This window comes from Alosa pseudoharengus, unplaced genomic scaffold (genome assembly GCF_046254945.1).
Source record: "Alosa pseudoharengus isolate Yale_2024_CS ecotype anadromous, Long Island Sound unplaced genomic scaffold, YU_APseudo_1.1 YU_APseudo_1.1_scf_3, whole genome shotgun sequence".
In the NCBI taxonomy this organism is placed as follows: domain Eukaryota; kingdom Metazoa; phylum Chordata; class Actinopteri; order Clupeiformes; family Clupeidae; genus Alosa; species Alosa pseudoharengus.
In genome coordinates, this window is record NW_027468718.1 from 361,902 (window position 1) to 385,000 (window position 23,099).

General features: G+C 43.6%; 2 protein-coding genes across 5 annotated transcripts in view; one reads left to right on the forward strand and one right to left on the reverse strand.

Annotated features, from left to right (window-relative positions):
- Window positions 1–530: 530 nt before the first annotated feature.
- Window positions 531–13,648, reverse strand: rsph1 (radial spoke head component 1). Of its 2 annotated transcripts, XM_076262888.1 has the most exons (8): window positions 13,540–13,648; window positions 13,230–13,343; window positions 13,010–13,115; window positions 12,833–12,923; window positions 11,208–11,343; window positions 1,782–1,853; window positions 1,126–1,231; window positions 531–1,008 (listed from the first exon to the last, which is right to left on the reverse strand). In XM_076262888.1, exons 1-8 carry the CDS (start codon window positions 13,588–13,590, stop codon window positions 959–961), a joined length of 726 nt encoding a protein of 241 aa, XP_076119003.1. In that variant the 5' UTR covers window positions 13,591–13,648; the 3' UTR covers window positions 531–958. The 2 variants fall into 2 exon arrangements, with proteins under 2 accessions (XP_076119003.1, XP_076119004.1); XM_076262889.1 differs by lacking the exon at window positions 1,782–1,853.
- The window catches only part of slc37a1 (solute carrier family 37 member 1), a 76,091-nt gene continuing 66,007 nt past the window's right edge, over window positions 13,016–23,099 (forward strand). Inside the window, exon 1 of one of the 3 annotated variants that reach the window (XM_076262886.1) lies at window positions 13,016–13,106. The gene's annotated coding sequence lies outside the window, so the exon portion shown is untranslated. The other 2 variants (XM_076262884.1, XM_076262885.1) reach the window with 2 other exon arrangements.

Sequence of the window (23,099 nt, forward strand, 5' to 3'; positions counted from 1 at the left end):
CAGCTCCATCATGACACGCTTTTATTGAATCAGCAGCTCCATCATGACACGCTTTTATGGAATCAGCAGCTCCATCATGACACGCTTTTATGGAATCAGTGGAGACCTTGTACACAAAACAGTTACAGCGCATCACTGGTTCCATTTTAAAATAAAAGTTCCATCCATTGCACGAATTTCACCCCCTCTGGGCGTAGGTTCACAATCCCCTATGTGTAGAACAAAAAGACACAAAAACAGTTGTCCCAGCAGCCATTACGCTGAAGAATAAGTCATAGCTATGATATGTGTGTGTGTGTATGTATGTGTGTGTGTGTGCTATGCTTTGCACAGGTGTTTATTTATTGTTTCTTTTATGTATGTAAATATTGATTTATATTTTAACTTTTATGTATGTTTTTACAACCTAAACTTTTTTACTGATTAATTTTGTTTTATTTTCTTTTTACAATTAGTAAACTACTACCACATCAATATTTAAGTATAATCTGGACCTGTAAGAACCTTTACATTTTTAATTTAATTTTTAACATAATTTTTATTTAATTTGCCATTTGTTTCATTTCCAGGCTTAAGTTGAATGATGTGTCATATGTGTCATATCTTTGTGTTCCTCATATGTGTGTGTACAAACAAATCTACCTCTGGGTACAAACAAAATCTACCTCTGGGTACAAACAAAGGAACTTGAACTTGAACTCTCATTATCTTGCACACATAAATTGTGAAACAAAGACGACTACAGCCTTTAATTAACATTCCAGAGTGAAAAAGATACATATGTGTGCGTGTGTGTGTGTGCGTGCATGCGTGCGTGTGTGAGTGTGTATGTGTGTGTGTGTGTGCGCGTGCGTGTGTATGTGTGTGCGCATGCGTGCGTGCGTGTGTGTGTGTGTATGTGTGTGTGTATGTGTGTGTGTGTGTATGAGAGTTCATGGGGAGGGTTCATGGCCAGGGTTCAGTTGACCTTTTGTGTCTTCAGTTCTTTCAGCTTTTCCACTTGCCCTTCTGTAAAGAGAAAAACAGACACGAGATTACAGTAGACAAACATTCCTACACAAGCACGCACACACACACGCACACGCACGCACGCACGCACGCACGCACACACACACACATACACACCTGTGCTGTCTTTGACTGGACTCCACAGTGTCAGTCCAGAGACTGATTTGGGTTTCCATTTCAGCTGCATAGAAACAGACTCCTCTTCATCTCCATCCCCTCGATCCTAGAACCACACACACACACACACGCACGCACGCACACACACACAAACACGCACGCATGCACGCGTACACACACACACGATCAGACACACACACACGATCAGACACACACACACACATACACACAGGCACATGGACACTGCTGTGCACAAACACTGAAAAACATTTAGCAGGAGAGTGAGGAGAACACTGGGGGTTAGAACACTGGGGGTTAGAACACTGGGGGTTAGAACACTGTGGGTTAGGAGAACACTGGGGGTTAGAACACTGGGGGTTAGAACACTGGGGGTTAGGAGAACACTGGGGGTTAGAACACTGGGGGTTAGAACACTGGGGGTTAGGAGAACACTGGGGGTTAGGAGAGTGAGGAATGAGGACTGAGGAGTGAGGACTAATGAGGACTAGTGAGGACTAGTGAGGAGTAGTGAGGACTAATGAGGACTATCACTAGTGAGGACTAATGCGGACTAGTGAGGACTAGTGAGGACTAATGCGGACTAGTGAGGACTAGTGAGGACTAATGAGGACTAGTGAGGAGCAGTGAGGACTAACCTGCTCCACTTGCATATACTCCCCGTGCTGCTCACAGCCAATGTCAAATACATACTTCCCTGGACCTGAGGGCTGCACACATACACACACACACACACACACACACACACAGGGAGTTGAGTGCTGCACACACCAGGGACACAGTTGAGGGGCACACCATACACCATACACAAGGACATACATACACACACACACACATACCACACACCATACACAAGGAATTACACACACACACACATACCACACACCATACACAAGCACTTACACACACACACACATACCACACACCATACACAAGGACTTACACACACACACACATACCACACACCATACACAAGGACTTACACACACACACACATACCACACACCATACACCATACACAAGGACTTACACACACACACACATACCACACACCATACACAAGCACCTACACACACACACACATACCACACACCATACACAAGGACTTACACACACACACACATACCACACCGAGGCACCATTGAGAGCATCCTCTCCAGCTGTATCGCTGTGTGGGGCGGAAGCTGCACTGAATACAACAGGAAAGCCCTGCAGCGCATAGTGAACACAGCTGGAAGGATTATTGGTGCTTCACTCCCCTCCCTGAAGGACATTTACACCACCCACCTCACCCGCAAGGCGACCAAAATTGTGAGTGATGCAAGTCACCCCGCTCACAATCTGTTTGATCTACTGCCCTCTGGGAAGAGGTACAGAAGCCTGCGCTCCCGCACTACCAGACTCACCAACAGCTTCATACACCAAGCTGTTAGGATGCTGAACTCTCTCCCTCCTCTCCCCCCTCCACCCTCAGCTACATAACATCCTGGACATTGGACCCACAAATGGCCGCCTGCACCACTCCACTTGCACACTTGTACACTTTGCAACTTGTTGTTGTTGTCCTGGAAACACAACACTTCTGCTGCTCTTACATAACTTGCACCACTATGCCACTTTATTTCTTACTTAGGTCAAACAGAACTACCTCAGCCTCTTATTGGCCTGACTTTGCACTAGTATTTTATTTTATTGACTGTCTATGCACAATTTCAACCAAATTTTGCTGCTCTTATTTTTTTCATTATATGTGCCCTCTTATTTACTTATTTACTTACTTTTTTGTTTACTTGAATGTTATGTTTGTCTGTGGACTTAAAATTGTTAAAATATGTCTTGTCTCCACCGTGGGATAGTGAGAAACGTAATTTCGATCTCTTTGTATGTCTGGAACATGTGAAGAAATTGACAATAAAGCTGACTTTGACTTTGACTTACCACACACCATACCACACACACAAGCACCTACACACACACACACATACCACACACCATACACAAGGACTTACACACACACACACATACCACACACCATACACAAGCACCTACACACACACACACATACCACACACCATACACCATACACAAGCACTTACACACACACACACATACCATACACCATACACAAGCACCTACACACACACACACATACCACACACCATACACAAGCACCTACACACACACACACACATACCACACACCATACACCATACACAAGCACTTACACACACACACACATACCACACACCATACACAAGCACCTACACACACACACACATACCACACACCATACACAAGGACTTACACACACACACACATACCACACACCATACACAAGCACCTACACACACACACACATACCACACACCATACACCATACACAAGGACTTACACACACACACACATACCACACACCATACACAAGCACCTACACACACACACACATACCACACACCATACACCATACACAAGGACTTACACACACACACACATACCACACACCATACACCATACACAAGGACTTACACACACACACACATACCACACACCATACACAAGCACCTACACACACACACACATACCACACACCATACACCATACACAAGCACTTACACACACACACACATACCACACACCATACACAAGCACCTACACACACACATACCACACACCATACACCATACACAAGGACTTACACACACACACACATACCACACACCATACACAAGCACCTACACACACACACACACATACCACACACCATACACCATACACAAGGACTTACACACACACACACATACCACACACCATACACAAGCACCTACACACACACACACATACCACACACCATACACCATACACAAGCACTTACACACACACACACATACCACACACCATACACAAGCACCTACACACACACACACATACCACACACCATACACAAGCACTTACACACACACACACATACCACACACCATACACAAGGACTTACACACACACACACACACATACCACACACCATACACCATACACAAGCACTTACACACACACACACATACCACACACCATACACAAGGACTTACACACACACACACATACCACACACCATACACCATACACAAGGACTTACACACACACACACATACCACACACCATACACAAACACCTACACACACACACACATACCACACACCATACACCATACACAAGCACTTACACACACACACACATACCACACACCATACACAAGCACTTACACACACACATACCACACACCACACACCATACACAAGCACCTACACACACACACACATACCACACACCATACACCATACACAAGCACTTACACACACACACACATACCACACACCATACACAAGCACCTACACACACACACACATACCACACACCATACACCATACACAAGCACTTACACACACACACACATACCACACACCATACACAAGCACCTACACACACACATACCACACACCATACACCATACACAAGGACTTACACACACACACACATACCACACACCATACACAAGCACCTACACACACACACACACATACCACACACCATACACCATACACAAGGACTTACACACACACACACATACCACACACCATACACAAGCACCTACACACACACACACATACCACACACCATACACCATACACAAGCACTTACACACACACACACATACCACACACCATACACAAGCACCTACACACACACACACATACCACACAACATACACCATACACAAGCACTTACACACACACACACATACCACACACCATACACAAGGACTTACACACACACACACATACCACACACCATACACCATACACAAGCACTTACACACACACACACATACCACACACCATACACAAGGACTTACACACACACACACATACCACACACCATACACCATACACAAGGACATACACACACACACACATACCACACACCATACACAAACACCTACACACACACACACATACCACACACCATACACCATACACAAGCACTTACACACACACACACATACCACACACCATACACAAGCACTTACACACACACATACCACACACCATACACCATACACAAGGACTTACACACACACACACACATACCACACACCATACACAAGCACTTACACACACACATACCACACACCATACACCATACACAAGGACTTACACACACACACACACATACCACACACCATACACAAGCACCTACACACACACACACATACCACACACCATACACCATACACAAGCACTTACACACACACACACATACCACACACCACACACAAGCACTTACACACACACATACCACACACCATACACCATACACAAGGACTTACACACACACACACACATACCACACACCATACACAAGCACCTACACACACACACACATACCACACACCATACACCATACACAAGCACTTACACACACACACACACATACCACACACCATACACAAGCACCTACACACAAACACACATACCACACACCATACACCATACACAAGGACTTACACACACACACACATACCACACACCATACACCATACACAAGGACTTACACACACACACACATAGCACACACCATACACAAGCACCTACACACACACACACATACCACACACCATACACCATACACAAGGACTTACACACACACACACATAGCACACACCATACACAAGCACCTACACACACACACACATACCACACACCATACACCATACACAAGGACTTACACACACACACACATACCACACACCATACACAAGCACCTACACACATACCACACACCATACACCATACACAAGCACTTACACACACACACACATACCACACACCACACACAAGCACTTACACACACACATACCACACACCATACACAAGCACCTACACACACACACACATACCACACACCATACACCATACACAAGCACTTACACACACACACACATACCACACACCATACACAAGCACCTACACACACACATACCACACACCATACACCATACACAAGGACTTACACACACACACACATACCACACACCATACACAAGCACCTACACACACACACACATACCACACACCATACACCATACACAAGCACTTACACACACACACACATACCACACACCATACACAAGCACCTACACACACACATACCACACACCATACACCATACACAAGGACTTACACACACACACACATACCACACACCATACACAAGCACCTACACACACACACACACATACACCATACACCATACACAAGGACTTACACACACACACACATACCACACACCATACACAAGCACCTACACACACACACACATACCACACACCATACACCATACACCATACACAAGCACTTACACACACACACACATACCACACACCATACACAAGCACCTACACACACACACACATACCACACACCATACACCATACACAAGCACTTACACACACACACACATACCACACACCATACACAAGGACTTACACACACACACACATACCACACACCATACACCATACACAAGCACTTACACACACACACACATACCACACACCATACACAAGGACTTACACACACACACACATACCACACACCATACACAAGGACTTACACACACACACACATACCACACACCATACACAAACACCTACACACACACACACATACCACACACCATACACCATACACAAGCACCTACACACACACACACATACCACACACCATACACCATACACAAGCACTTACACACACACACACATACCACACACCATACACAAGCACCTACACACACACACACATACCACACACCATACACCATACACAAGCACTTACACACACACACACATACCACACTCCATACACAAGCACCTACACACACACATACCACACACCATACACAAGGACTTACACACACACACACATACCACACACCATACACAAGCACCTACACACACACACACACACATACCACACACCATACACCATACACAAGGACTTACACACACACACACATACCACACACCATACACAAGCACCTACACACACACACACATACCACACACCATACACCATACACAAGCACTTACACACACACACACATACCACACACCATACACAAGCACCTACACACACACACACACATACCACACACCATACACCATACACAAGCACTTACACACACACACACATACCACACACCATACACAAGGACTTACACACACACACACATACCACACACCATACACCATACACAAGCACTTACACACACACACACATACCACACACCATACACAAGGACTTACACACACACACACATACCACACACCATACACCATACACAAGGACTTACACACACACACACATACCACACACCATACACAAACACCTACACACACACACACATACCACACACCATACACCATACACAAGCACTTACACACACACACACATACCACACACCATACACAAGCACTTACACACACACATACCACACACCATACACCATACACAAGGACTTACACACACACACACATACCACACACCATACACAAGCACTTACACACACACATACCACACACCATACACCATACACAAGGACTTACACACACACACACACATACCACACACCATACACAAGCACCTACACACACACACACATACCACACACCATACACCATACACAAGCACTTACACACACACACACATACCACACACCACACACAAGCACTTGCACACACACATACCACACACCATACACCATACACAAGGACTTACACACACACACACATACCACACACCATACACAAGCACCTACACACACACACACATACCACACACCATACACCATACACAAGCACTTACACACACACACACATACCACACACCATACACAAGCACCTAAACACAAACACACATACCACACACCATACACCATACACAAGGACTTACACACACACACACATACCACACACCATACACCATACACAAGGACTTACACACACACACACATAGCACACACCATACACAAGCACCTACACACACACACACACATACCACACACCATACACCATACACAAGGACTTACACACACACACACATAGCACACACCATACACAAGCACCTACACACACACACACATACCACACACCATACACCATACACAAGGACTTACACACACACACACATACCACACACCATACACAAGCACCTACACACATACCACACACCATACACCATACACAAGCACTTACACACACACACACATACCACACACCACACACAAGCACTTACACACACACATACCACACACCACACACCATACACAAGCACCTACACACACACCATACATATACACACACCTACACACACAACACATAGTGTGTCCCATACATTGACTAATCTGTGACGGCCCGCCACAAGATCAACACTGACCAGCACACAATAATGTTCTATGTTGTATGTGTTGTACCCAACACATCTGGGCCCGTATTACAGTCTATAGTACCCAACACATCTGAGTTATCCAACCAATTGAAACAACCAACCCTTCTGTAATCGAGATGTTAACGTTTCTTGGTGTTTTATGCCCCCAACGTTGTCTTGAAGGCAGCACTGCCTGGAAGGCGCTATGGTTAGGCATGGGTTGGGGTTGGGGTTGGGGTTAAGGTTAGGGTTGGGGTTAGGCATGGGTTAAGGTTAGGGTTGGGGTTGGGTTGTCATAGGCTGGTGTTGGGTCGCTAGGCTGTACGGGCCAGGAGTCCAGATAGGGGGCAGTAATAGGGCAGTCGAGGATGGGACTTCAGGTGAGATGGGTGAGAGGAGGGCCAACACACGGATGGTTGATGACTGGTGATGATATACCTCACAAGTGAGGTACAGTAAGGGGGAAGAAAGAGAGATGTAGAGTGGGTTAGTATTACTGAAAATCAAAATGGTTGATATCAATAATTAATCAGTGGTACTATATATTGTTACAGTATACCATGGTGGGAATAGGCAAGAGAGGGAGAGTTGAGAGAGAGAGAGAGAGAAGGGGGGAGAGGAGAGGGGGGGGGGGGGGGTTGTCCGGCGTGACACATGAAAAGTCCATGACAGCACTATGCTATAGCAGCATAACTAAGGCATGGTGAGGGGTAGTCGACACCAGCGCAGGTATGGTCAGTGACCACCATCGCACGCGCGACTGGGGTGCCAGTCACACGAGGACTCAGCAGGGTGGTCCATTCCAAAAAACCCTGAGGTGGGTGAATTTCCACGCACCATACCTAACTATGGGAGGCAGTAAAGAGGTTTGTTTTAAGTCTAGACTTAAAAATAGGGAGGGTGTCTGCTAGTCGAACTGAGGTAGGAAGATTATTCCAGAGGAGGGGTGCGCGATAGGTGAAAGCTCTGCCTCCTACTGTAGTTTTTGAGATTCTTGGAATTACAAGAAGGCCAGTATTCTGTGATCGTAGCGGTCTGGGTGGGTTATATGGAACTAGGAGATCTTTAATATATTCTGGTGCCTGGCCATTAATGGCTTTGTATGTTAGAAGTAATATTTTGAAGTCAATGCGACTTCTAACAGGCAGCCAGTGTAGAGATGCCAGGATAGGGGAAATATGTTCATATTTTTTAGTTCTAGTGAGTGTGCGAGCAGCTGCATTTTGTATAAGCTGTAAGCTCTTTAGATAGGTGTTATTGCAGCCAGCGTATAGAGCATTGCAATAATCAATCCTTGAGGTGACAAAAGCATGGATTAATTTATCAGCGTCTGGTAGGGATAAAGACTTCCTTATCTTTGAAATGTTCCTTAAATGATAGAATGAAACTTTGGTAATCTGTTTTATGTGATTACTTAGTGATAGGTCTTGGTCAATTGTAACTCCTAAGGATGGCCCATTCCTTAGGATGATCTGCTCCTAATCCTCATAAAAGACGGGTGGACAGCCAATCTGAACACTTGTGCACCAACCAGCGGAATATTCCACATTGCCAGCCTTCGATGGGCCTAGCAAAGAAGCTACTTAAGCTATATCGCGGCAGTCATCTCAGTCTGTAACCTCATACGCTGAGCATCCCACGTTATTAGGCTACCGGCATGCCGACTACGAGGGCAGCGGAAAGTGAAAGTAATTGGGCTGCAATCGCACAGTCCAGAAGTAGGTTAAACAACTTTTACAAATAACGAATCCTGATTACCTCTGTGCTGCTGTCTGGGGCTTTTGCTAAATGCAAATCATGAAATACAAGTCTTACAGACAGTGAAAGACATCTTCTGATATAACGATAACGAAAGAAATTGTTTATTTTAACACGGTGGAGAAGGACGCATTTGCGCTGTGTTTGTAACACGGCATCCTTCATAAAACCAAAATATTCCCATATAACAGACGTGCTTTTCCTTTTAGTCACTAATTCCTCTTCACCCAAGTGTAGCCTACCTCGCTCGACTCACTATTTTCAGCCATCACGACTTAGCTCCCGCTTTAACACCTAAAACACCACACACCTAAACTGGTAGGGGACGGGCTTCTTGGGCTGCATGACAGCATCAGTTTGGTAAAATATGTTGACATTCAGAATGTGAATACACCATAGACTGTATGGAATGCGCACGGCACAGAAAATGTATCTAATTTATCGAAAATTAAGTAATCTTTGCGGTATGTCCATCGCAAGTGTTGATATCGCGATAACGATAGATTTTAGATATATCGTGCAGCCCTAACACACACACACGCACGCACGCACACACACACGCATGCACACACACGCACGCACGCACATACACACATACACACGCACGCACGCACGCATGCACGCACACAAGCACCACACACACTATACACACAATACACACATGCACCATATGGATATGCGCTCGTAATGCATTCACACACACACACGCACGCACGCACACACACACGCATGCACACACACGCACGCACGCACATACACACATACACACGCACGCACGCACACACACACACAGTATGTTGAGCAGTAGCATGTGGTCTCTGCACTCACGTAGTTGCTGTGGAAGTTGCCCTGGAATCGGTGGTTGAGATGGATGATTTCTCCAGCGCCCTGCATCTTCCCCCCCACCCACGAGCCACAGTACTGGGAACCAGTAGCCTTGTACACATACACACCCTGCCCCTGCCTGAGAGAGAGAGAGAGAGAGGGAGGGGTGAACCAGTAGCCTTGTACACATACACACCCTGCCCCTGCCTGAGAGAGAGAGAGAGAGAGGGAGAGAGAGAGAGGGAGGGGTGAACCAGTAGCCTTATACACGTAAACACCCTGCCCCTGCCTGAGAGAGAGAGAGAGAGAGGGAGGGGTGAACCAGTAGCCTTGTACACATACACACCCTGCCCCTGCCTGAGAGAGAGAGAGAGAGAGGGAGGGGTGAACCAGTAGCCTTGTACACATACACACCCTGCCCCTGCCTGAGAGAGAGAGAGAGAGAGAGAGAGAGAGAGGGAGGGGTGAACCAGTAGCCTTATACACGTAAACACCCTGCCCCTGCCTGAGAGAGAGAGAGAGAGAGGGAGGGGTGAACCAGTAGCCTTGTACACATACACACCCTGCCCCTGCCTGAGAGAGAGAGAGAGAGAGGGAGGGGTGAACCAGTAGCCTTGTACACATACACACCCTGCCCCTGCCTGAGAGAGAGAGAGAGAGAGGGAGGGGTGAACCAGTAGCCTTGTACACATACACACCCTGCCCCTGCCTGAGAGAGAGAGAGAGAGAGGGAGGGGTGAACCAGTAGCCTTGTACACATACACACCCTGCCCCTGCCTGAGAGAGAGAGAGAGAGAGGGAGGGGTGAACCAGTAGCCTTGTACACATACACACCCTGCCCCTGCCTGAGAGAGAGAGAGAGAGAGGGAGGGGTGAACCAGTAGCCTTGTACACATACACACCCTGCCCCTGCCTGAGAGAGAGAGAGAGAGAGGGAGGGGTGAACCAGTAGCCTTGTACACATACACACCCTGCCCCTGCCTGAGAGAGAGAGAGAGAGAGAGAGAGAGAGAGAGAGGGAGGGGTGAACCAGTAGCCTTATACACGTAAACACCCTGCCCCTGCCTGAGAGAGAGAGAGAGAGAGAGAGGGAGGGGTGAACCAGTAGCCTTGTACACATACACACCCTGCCCCTGCCTGAGAGAGAGAGAGAGAGAGAGAGAGAGAGAGGGAGGGGTGAACCAGTAGCCTTATACACGTAAACACCCTGCCCCTGCCTGAGAGAGAGAGAGAGAGAGAGAGGGAGGGGTGAACCAGTAGCATTGTACACATACACACCCTGCCCCTGCCTGAGAGAGAGAGAGAGAGAGAGAGAGAGAGGGAGGGGTGAACCAGTAGCCTTGTACACATACACACCCTGCCCCTGCCTGAGAGAGAGAGAGAGAGAGAGTATGAGGGAGAGTAAGAAAGAGGGAGGGAGGGAGAGAGGAGGTGAGAGAGAGAGAGAGAGAAAAAGAGGGAGGGAGGGAGAGAGAGAGAGAGAGAGAGCACAGGCTACATGAAAGAAAGTCAATGTTTAATCTTCTCATTCCACAGAAAAGTGTGTGAGAGGTGTGTGTGTGTTAATGTGCACATATGTGTGAACTGGATGTGAAGTATGCGTGTGAGAGCGTGTGTGGTCAGGGCACCTCTGATGTCGTAGCCACTCCCCGTCATATGTGTCTCCATTGGGGTACGAGTACACCCCGTGGCCTTGTCTGAGGTCCTCCACCCAGCTCCCTGCAAGAGAGAGAGAGACTCATTCACCCATGTCTTGTATCCGGAAAAGTGGTAACTGGCTGAATATCTGACGTCTTTCATCGCACCCTCGTATTTGGAGCCATCCGGATAGTAGAAAATCCCATGACCATGCTTCACGTTTTGGTAGTACTCTCCAATATACCGGGCACCGTTCTTGAACCGGTAAGTTCCCTTCAACAGAGAAGAGGTGGAATGCGCGTAACATTAACTTTTAACTTTATAACAAACATGGGGGAGACCGGTGCTCTTCAAACTTCAAAGCAAAGTGGCGTGACGTTAACTTACCTGACCGCATCGTTTGCCATTTTCGTACAGGCCCTGGTAGGTGTCTCCGTTTGGTAGTACTGCTCTGCCAAAACCATGTCTTTCTCCGGCTTCATTCCGCTCCCCCTCGTACTCCTGCAACAGTCAACAACATTGCTATTAACGTTAGTCTATAGAGCTAAATATTAACGTTAACGATATCATACTAAAAGTAAAAGTATGGTATCGTTAACGTTACAATGTACAGTGTAACGTTAGGCTATTGGCTTGCAAGCTGGCGTTGTATCGATAACTTAGGTTAACTAAGAAATCATATCATATTTGATCTCACCCCAAGGTACCCCTGTTCGTCGTCCAAATCTACAGATCCGGCGTCTGACATTATAACAAAGTAAAGTAAGCAGTAACTTTAAAGTAAGTGACAGCGTTAGATTGCCTTACTTGGGCTAATGGTAACGTAACGTTAATGAACCAACACACAGGTCTTGGCTTCGGTTTACTGTTGTCATGACAACCACACGGTTACGTGGAAAAGAGGCTGGTTAGGTGCTTTGCAAAAAACGCACAGGATTTCGATTTTGGTCATCTGCAGTTGTGGAAATAAACTTTTTGAAATGCGAGGAGCCGGCTTCTAAGAAATAAATGGAAAAACTCATTTGACACTGAATGATTATTCTAGTCTGAAATCAGCTGCTTTCATATTATCAGCGTTTAGCTCAACCCCTGGCCAGCCGCCTTAAGTAAAAGCATTGACCTTAACATAATTCCCGAAATCATTTTGATGGTACGTAACCTCATAGCATGACGAACAACACTTCAGCCTTTGTCTGAGCGGCCCTCTGTAGGCGAATCGACCTAGCAACTTTCTAGTTTCGGGTGAGAAGAAGTATCCCCTACCCTGGAAATGAAAACGCGAAAGACCTGGAGATCTTTCTTAGGCACCGTGGTAAAGTTGGTTTTATATTGGACGTTGGATATTCGACACATTCGAAAAATCTATTTAGCACTGACTACGAGGGTCGAGTTTGTGTCAAACCAACTTTAATGTGTTTAAACAAGGCCTGCCTATATTACACAAAGCTTCTTTTGTCCAAAAACTCACTCTTTGATTTTATATTAACTAGTGCAGTGCCCGTTCAAACATGCCATTCCTGAAGAAAACCCGTAGCTCAATTACATGCCCACATGTATGCCTGCTTTAAAAATAGGATGATAGGGAAACATCATTCCAGCTAAGCATTCAATAATGAATACTGAATATTATAATATATTAGCCTATAATTAATGTGGCCTCTAATAAATTTAGGCATGGCTGCATGTGATATTTCTACAGATCAAAATTACATAATGACAACTGTTTTGAGTTAAGGCTAAATGTGTGTAGCTTACTGAATAACTTCCTAATGCTATTCGAAGCTTGCACATACTTTTATTTTGAGTGGTCACTACATACCTGTGTTTAATGGCGTGATAAGTGCCGTCGCTCAGTCTGCAACGTGTCTAACGTTAGCTATGTGGCATTAGCCTATCGCTTGTTTCAATTTGGGACCTTGCAGTCGGAATTGTCGTTTTAGTCAAAGTCTCTTGAAAGTCCAAAGTAGCCTGGGCAATTCGAGTGGTCACTACATACCCATGTTTGTTGGCGTGTTGTTGCAAGTAATCATTTTATGCAAGCAAACTGCATACAGGGAGTCTTTATTGTTGAGGTCAGACATGATAATCATCTTGCATCTTAACCCACAAGCGGTTCCCGAGTAATCCGTTTAAATTGCGACTGACTATCATCAAAGTGAGACCTAGCAGAGCCCGTTCTCTGGACCTAGCTACTGTCATAGACAGTAAAAGAAATGGACGAACAGACTCCGTCGTTCTCAATGGGAGGATGGGAGGGTACCTAGGGTGACCAGATGAGATTGGCTGAAATTCGGGACGCTTTTTTTTTTTCGCGGGGGGGGGGGGGGGGGGGTTGTAGGCCTACATAGACTATTATAAAAGATAATGAATTTTCAAACCTGTACCAAAACACATTGCAAATCAGACCTTTCAAAATAAGGATAATACCCTAACACTAATAACAAGCCTTGCCAAAACTATGGGTCATTAAGTAAGAATACAAAATAATTGTTAGATTAAGTATAGATTAAGTAGATTCGGCTATGTTAAAACGACATCGGACATTAGGCTGAACCAGGGCCGTAGTCAGACTTTGGGGGGGACGTGTCCCCCCCAATATTCAGATGTGACCAAAATGTCCCCCCCAATATTCGGACATACAAAAAAATAAAGAAAAAAACGCTATAGGCTACTACAGGAAACCAACAAGTTCCGCCATCTGAAATGCAATCAAACGTAAATAACACACAAATTAGTGACCTATTCATGGTTTCAGAGAGTACACTGTGAGTGGTTTGTCCTGGAGGTTTTGCGTTTATCGTTTGAGGCGTGCGCTATCAAAAGCTTCCTGCTGTGGTGTAGGCTGTCAATAATATCGCAAAAGATATCGGTACAATTCTCACAAAACTTGTTGGAAAGGTGTAGCACTGTCTAAGGAAACCCCATTCATTTTTGAAGCTGATCAGACTCAAAGGGAACTTTGAAGCATTTTCCATATTGTAGCCTATTCTCTCGCAATGATAGCGAAAGTGAAACGTGTCCTTTTATTTAAATTTGTGCGTGTCTGTGTCATTCATTTCTTTCACATGTCTTACAACATAAATAATGCATTCATATGCTAGTAGTAATGTCAGAAATGAACCGGTTTATAACAAGCCTCTTAGAAATGGCTGTTGCATCTTGCATGTTACATTTAGATGCACACTCAATCGCGCATCCATGCAGGCAAAACGTAGCACTCAAATGTGGCGACGGCACAAAAGTTGAAAAAACTTTTACAATAGCGGTGATAGCCTACAGTTAATGTGAATCGCGGACATTAACCAAAGAAAGGAATTTCCACCTCAATTCACCAAATAAAGGCTGTGTTTCTACATTTTAACACAAAACGTAATTTCTGTCAGAAACCAGCCTATAATGCATAGGGTAACTTGAGGTGAGTCAGACAGAAGAGGGACCTGTCTTAGCCTATATTGAATCCCATCCCTTTCAAACAACGTTAAATTGTGTGATTAGCCGCCAGAATAATAAAATCAAAATACAAAATATGATTGGGCTAGGTCCAAACCTATGAGTAAGCATTCAGTGTAATATAGAGGTTATCAAAGATACTAGTTTGTATTTTCTTTTAAAATATACATTTTGGGATGGAGTCATACCACAGGTCTATATCCAGGGATGGATTATTGAATGGGCCTACTGGGCCCAAGAGCTCAGGGTGTGTGAAGTTGCTTCTCCGCCCTTCTCTTCTATTTCCACAAAACTCACAAGTCGTCATAATATAAAGGATCATTTTTTTTTTTTTTAAGTCTTCCTGGGAAGTATGCCCCCGGGCCCCCCTATCTTAACAGGGGAGGGTTTTTTTGCATCTATGCAGGGGTTCATAATCCATCCGTGCCTATGTCCGTCAAATGTTTGGTATATCCTAATTGACTGACTTAACTAATGACTTGTTTGTGATTTTAATAATATTTTTGCATGGCAGGAAATGTATTGAAATTCTGTTATTGAAATTCACACCGCACCACAGATTTGGTCCCCCCCAATGTTGACATCATGGCTACGGCCTTGGGCTGAACATATTTTTTTTGCACACATGACGCCTCCCCTCCGTGAGAAACACCAAACTCTCTTCTACACACTTTGCAGAATGCTTTCATCTCGTCGCTTAAGGCTTTGTCAATCCACGGGTACCTCCACCCACTCCTCCCGGTACCTGCATAGACGCTTTTGCTTTTTAGCAGCGTGTTGGGGTTCCGGTACATCAGCCATGTCAAGGAATTAATAAAAAAGAGCTAAAATCAGTGCATATTCGCGCCTAATTATAGAACGTCAAAAAAGAAACAAAGTAGCCGGGGCTGCATCCAGACACGCCGTCGGGGGCTGCATGCAGTCGACTCAACCTCTCTACGGACAGTTTTTAATGTTTATCAGAAAATAACTACTGAGTATTCTGATTGAGTTTAATTTTCGGGACAATTAGGGCAGGATTCGGGATTCGGGACAACTGCTTGGATATCGGGACTGTCCCGAATTGTTCGGGACGTCTGGTCACCCTAAGGGTACCGGAGGGTACTGAGTCATTTTTCAGTTGGTCCCTCCAGTACTGCGCAGACTCGCACTTAACTTCGTGACGTTAGCCATCGAACTGAATCTTGTAACTCATATGATAGATAGGCTACACAGAAATTCTTCTCACACTTCCTTCGCCTTCAAAGTCATCAAAGTTAAACATTTATTTATGTATTATTATTATATCATCCTCACAAGTGATATCAAGTCGTGTTAATGTTGAAACTACCACACATGATCATCTTCAAAAACAGTCATGGTAAAATAAAACAAAAAAGTTATAGCCTTGAGGCTAATCTTCTTTCCACTTTTCTGACCTACGTCAATCCATCGAAAACCTCTGAAATGATTATCGTTAGACTACCTAACGGTAAAACTACTGTTTTTCCATTAGGTTTACTTGCCTCTATGCTTTACCTTAACATAGGCTACAATGCTATTGTAGGCTACATAGCTTTGTTCACGAGTTTCCGTGCTGGCTGGACTACGCTTCTTATCCAAACAATACGGTTATCTCCCTTCAGTGCGTTAGCTTCCGTTCAACCGGACATGCTAAACATTCTTCTTACGGGAACCTAACGTTACGTACGAGGTAGTCGAGTCTTGTTTTGCCTTTTATTGTTTATGTAGATAACACAGAAGCTAAAATATCGGCACATGATATATGTTATATGAAGTTATGGGAGTTCAAAAAAATCCTAAATGGATGGGCGTTCTATGGGGTTAGCAGAGAGTTGATAACCACCGCTACATCGATGCTTCTACTTCCGGGAATTCGCCTGCCCCCTTGGCTACTGTCAGTACACAATCCATGGGGTGGAGCTCCCCTGAAACTGGTCCCCTTGGAAACAGTGCAGTGCAGCGATAAACGTCCTACGTAAATAAGCATATTTTTAAATATGCATTCAAAAATCTTCAAAATCGAGAGTGCACACCTTTGTGCCACGCGCGAGTCACATACGAAATCTTAGGTCAGTCTGACAAACGGTCAGCGAGATATGCGTGCCACAGACACACACACACACACACACAGACGCTTCTGGCTTTATAGATAGATTTTTTACTATTCAAAAATGCTATAAATCTATTATGCGGCTTCCCCTTTCGACTTACCCATGTCAAAACACATCTGTTGCACTCAGCTAACTGGCCTTCATAGTACACAAAGCTTATTTTTTCCAAAAACTCACTCTTTGATTTTATATAAATTTTTTACTTTATAAAAATGCTATAAATCTATTATGCGAATCGACTTTTTGACGTACCCATGTCAAAAAACATCTACTGCACTCAGCTAACTGCCCTAGATAATACACAAAGCTTATTTTGTCCAAAAACTTACTCTTTGATTTTATATTCTTTTTTTACTAATCAAAAATGCTATAAATGTATTATGCGCCTTCATCTTTTGACCTACCCATGTCAAAACACATCTGTTGCACTCAGCTAACTGGCCTTCATAGTACACAAAGCTTATTTTTTCCAAAAACTCACCCTTTGATTTTATATTAATTTTTTACTATTCAAAAATGCTATAAATTTATTATGCGCCTTCATCTTTTGACCTACCCATGTCAAAACACATCTGCTGCACTCAGCTAACTGTCCTACATAGTACACAAAGCTTCTTTTTTCCAAAAACTCACTCTTTGATTTTATATTAATTTATTACTATTCAAAAATGCAAAAAAACAAGCTACCTCTTTGTAGGTAGACATACATCATTTATATTTATTAAGTTAACTATATTTTGTTTTCCATCCAAAGTTCCATTTGGCTGTGTAAATCAACTGGATTTTTTTAAATTTTCAATAAATGTATAATATAGATTTATAGCATTTTTTGATAATAAAACATCTATAAAATCAAGGAGTGGGCTTTGGAAAAAAATAAGCTTTGTGTACTATGTAGGGCAGTTAGCTGAGTGCAGCAGATGTGTTTTGACATGGGTAGGTCAAAAGGTCAGGTCGCATAATAGATTTATAGCATTTTTGAATAGTAAAACATTTATATAAAATCAAAGAGTGCGTTTTTGAAAAAAAGAAGCTTTGTGTACTATGTAGGGCAGTTAACCGAGTGCAGCAGATGTGTTTTGACATGGGTAGGTCAAAAGGTGAAGGCACATAATAGATTTATAGCATTTTTGAATAGTAAAAAATGTATATAAAATCAAAGAGTGCGTTTTTGAAAAAAAGAAGCTTTGTGTACTATGTAGGCAAGTTAGCTGAGTGCAACAGATGTGTTTTGACATGGGTAAGTCGAAAGGTCAAGCTGCATAATAGATTTATAGCATTTTTGAATAGTAAAAAAATTATATAAAATCAAAGAGTGCGTTTTTGAAAAAAAGAAGCTTTGTGTACTATGTAGGCAAGTTAGCTGAGTGCAACAGATGTGTTTTGACATGGGTAAGTCGAAAGGTCAAGCTGCATAATAGATTTATAGCATTTTTGAATAGTAAAAAATTTATATAAAATCAAAGAGTGCGTTTTTGAAAAAAAGAAGCTTTGTGTACTATATAGGGCAGTTAGCTGAGTGCAGCAGATGTGTTTTGACATGGGTAGGTCGAAAGGGGAAGCCGCATAATAGATTTATAGCATTTTTGAATAGTAAAAAATTAATATAAAATCAAAGAGTGAGTTTTTGGAAAAAATAAGCTTTGTGTACTATGTAGGGCAGTTAGCCAAGTGCAACAGATGTGTTTTGACATGGGTAGGTCAAAAGGTGAAGGCACATAATAGATTTATAGCATTTTTGAATAGTAAAAAAATAATATAAAATCAAAGAGTGCGTTTTTGAAAAAAAGAAGCTTTGTGTACTATGTAGGCAAGTTAGCTGAGTGCAACAGATGTGTTTTGACATGGGTAAGTCGAAAGGTCAAGCTGCATAATAGATTTATAGCATTTTTGAATAGTAAAAAATTTATATAAAATCAAAGAGTGCGTTTTTGAAAAAAAGAAGCTTTGTGTACTATATAGGGCAGTTAGCTGAGTGCAGCAGATGTGTTTTGACATGGGTAGGTGAAAAGGTAAAGGCACATAATAGATTTATAGCATTTAAAGCATTTTTTTTACATTAGAAAATATTTATAAAATCAAAGAATGGATTTTTGGGAAAAAGAAGCTTTGTGTACTACATAGAGCAGTAATCCGAGTTCACCAGATGTGTTTTGACATGGGTAGGTCAAAAGGGCAAGCTGCATAATAGATTTGAAACATTTAACATTAAAAATTGTATAAAATCAAAGAGTAGGTTTTAGGGAAAAAGAAGCTTTGTGTACTAGAAAGGGCAGTAAGCCGAGTTCAGGAGATGTGTTTTAGTATGGGTAAGTCAAAAGGTGAAGCCGCATAATAGATTGAAATCTTTTATCAGCCTAAAAAATTCATAAAATCAAAACATGGGTTTTTGGACAAAAGAAGCTTTGTGTAATATAGGCAGGTCTTGTTTAAACACATTAAAGTTGGTTTGACACAAATTTGACCCTCGTAGTCAGTGCTAAATAGATTTTTCGAATGTGTCGAATATCCAACGTCCAATATAAAACCAACTTTACCACGGTTTCTTAGGCTACTGTTGTGCGGTGCATTCTCTCAGAGTTATGTTCATACTTTGTTGCAAAAGACGCATATAGTTCGTTTATTACTGCCCTTCTCAACTGTAGCGGGACCCCGAAAGAAAATCTTGTTTAGTGCAGCTTTAGGCTACCTACCGAACAAATGCCGACACAATCTCAAAGTTGGCTACCGCTGTGTTAGTGGTCTAATGTAGACTAGCCTAACTATAGTGGACAAATTCTGTGGTCTATAGTTTTCCTCATAAGAGTGATAAGAGTGTAACCTATAGTGTCTCTGTGAGACTCTTTTTGAAAGTAATTCATGAAATGAATGAATGAATGAATGAATGAATGAATGAACAAACCAAAACAAAGTGCAATAAAGATTGTTTATTAAAAGTAGATGTAGGCCTACTTATAGCCTACTTATTAAAACAATAAATGTGTCCATATCACCCCGTCGGCTATGAGCCAGTCCTAACCTGGCCTTGGAAGAGAACTCAGAACATTATCTGGTAGAAGCATTTAGGAAGAGTAAATTATCTACGAGGCAGTGGCATTTTGCGTCCATGTAGGCTAGGCTATGTTTAGGTAGGCTATTTTCTGTGTTCAATTCAGTATGGATAGCACGAGTATTCGTTTAATTTTCATTTAATTTAATACTATAGTTTCCCAACAACGACATCAGAGAAATGACAAGGAGTCACCGGAGGCGTGCCACGAGCCCACCGTGTGCAGGCAAAACCAGTTCCGTGTAGTGACGTCAGTGTAGTGAGCAGCGCGAGCTGTTTGTCTAGTCTACACTGTACTGTGTGAATGAGGAAGTCTGCCACACAGGCACGTAAAGAAACGACTCGGCCGTGGTTCCGTAGCCTTCTAGATTCCGGTAAGACAAGTACATACTCATTAGAGCAGAAGACAGACAAAATACGGGAAACAGTTGAGCAGACCATGGCTTCTGAGTGATGATTCTGGCTCTTCTGCGCTGGTGTTGCCTTTGCTGCGTGTAATGATCAGGAGTCTGATTAATTTGAACTCGGATCTGAAATGCTGTCCGATCCACGGGACTCACGGGGTTACCGATAGCATAAGTCAAAGATCTAACCGGTAGGTCACACGCAGACTTGGTTGTGTTCTGTGTGTTGATGTGGATTGGAAGTTATTCGCTGCGTTCCCTTCGCTTCTGCGAGGACACAAGGAAATATTTAGAAGTTGGATGGTTAGTTGTGTCTGATGGGCTGTGATGTGGTCTGCCATTAGAGGGGTAGGTAGTTTTGCTGTGCTCAGGCTCGGTGTAAGGGTGAAGGAGCCGAGGTGTCTGTAGCGTGGAGTGTATGCAGGTGACCTGTAGCAGGGTTGGGGTAGGTCGCTTATTAATGGGGCTGTAGCCCGGGCCACATCAGGGCCGCATCAGGGCCACATCAGGGGCACTGGATTGCAGGGGGTAAGGGTGTTCAGGTGTTAGGGGTGTGTGTGTGTGTGTTTGTTTGTTTGTGTGCATGTGTGGGCTGTGCATGTAGTGTGTATGTGTGATCACGATGAGTGTCTTGGTGGTATATTTGATAGTGTGTTTGTATTAGTCCTCAAGGTGTGACTGTGTGAGTGAGATAGATAGATAGATAGATAGATAGATACTTTATTGATCCCCAGGGGAAATTCAAGAAGGTGTGGCTGTTCTAGAGAGCAAGATGTGGCTGTTCTAGAGAGTGAGGTGTGACTGTTCTAGAGAGCGAGATGTGGCTGTTCTAGAGAGCGAGGTGTGACTGTTCTAGAGAGCAAGATGTGGCTGTTCTAGAGAGTGAGGTGTGACTGTTCTAGAGAGTGAGATGTGACTGTTCTAGAGAGCAAGATGTGGCTGTTCTAGAGAGTGAGGTGTGACTGTTCTAGAGAGCAAGATGTGGCTGTTCTAGAGAGTGAGGTGTGACTGTGGCTGTTCTAGAGAGAATATGTGTATTGAATTTATTAAAAATAATAAATGTATATTAAATGCATATTTTACTACTTTCATTCACACTGTCAAGTCAAGTTTATTTATATAGAGCATTTCATGCACAGAGCTCATTCAATGTGCTTTAAACAAAAGCAAACAGTAATAGCAAATAAAAGCATAGAAGGGCAATAGTCAAACAGTTTAAAGCAGGGGTCTCAAACTCAAA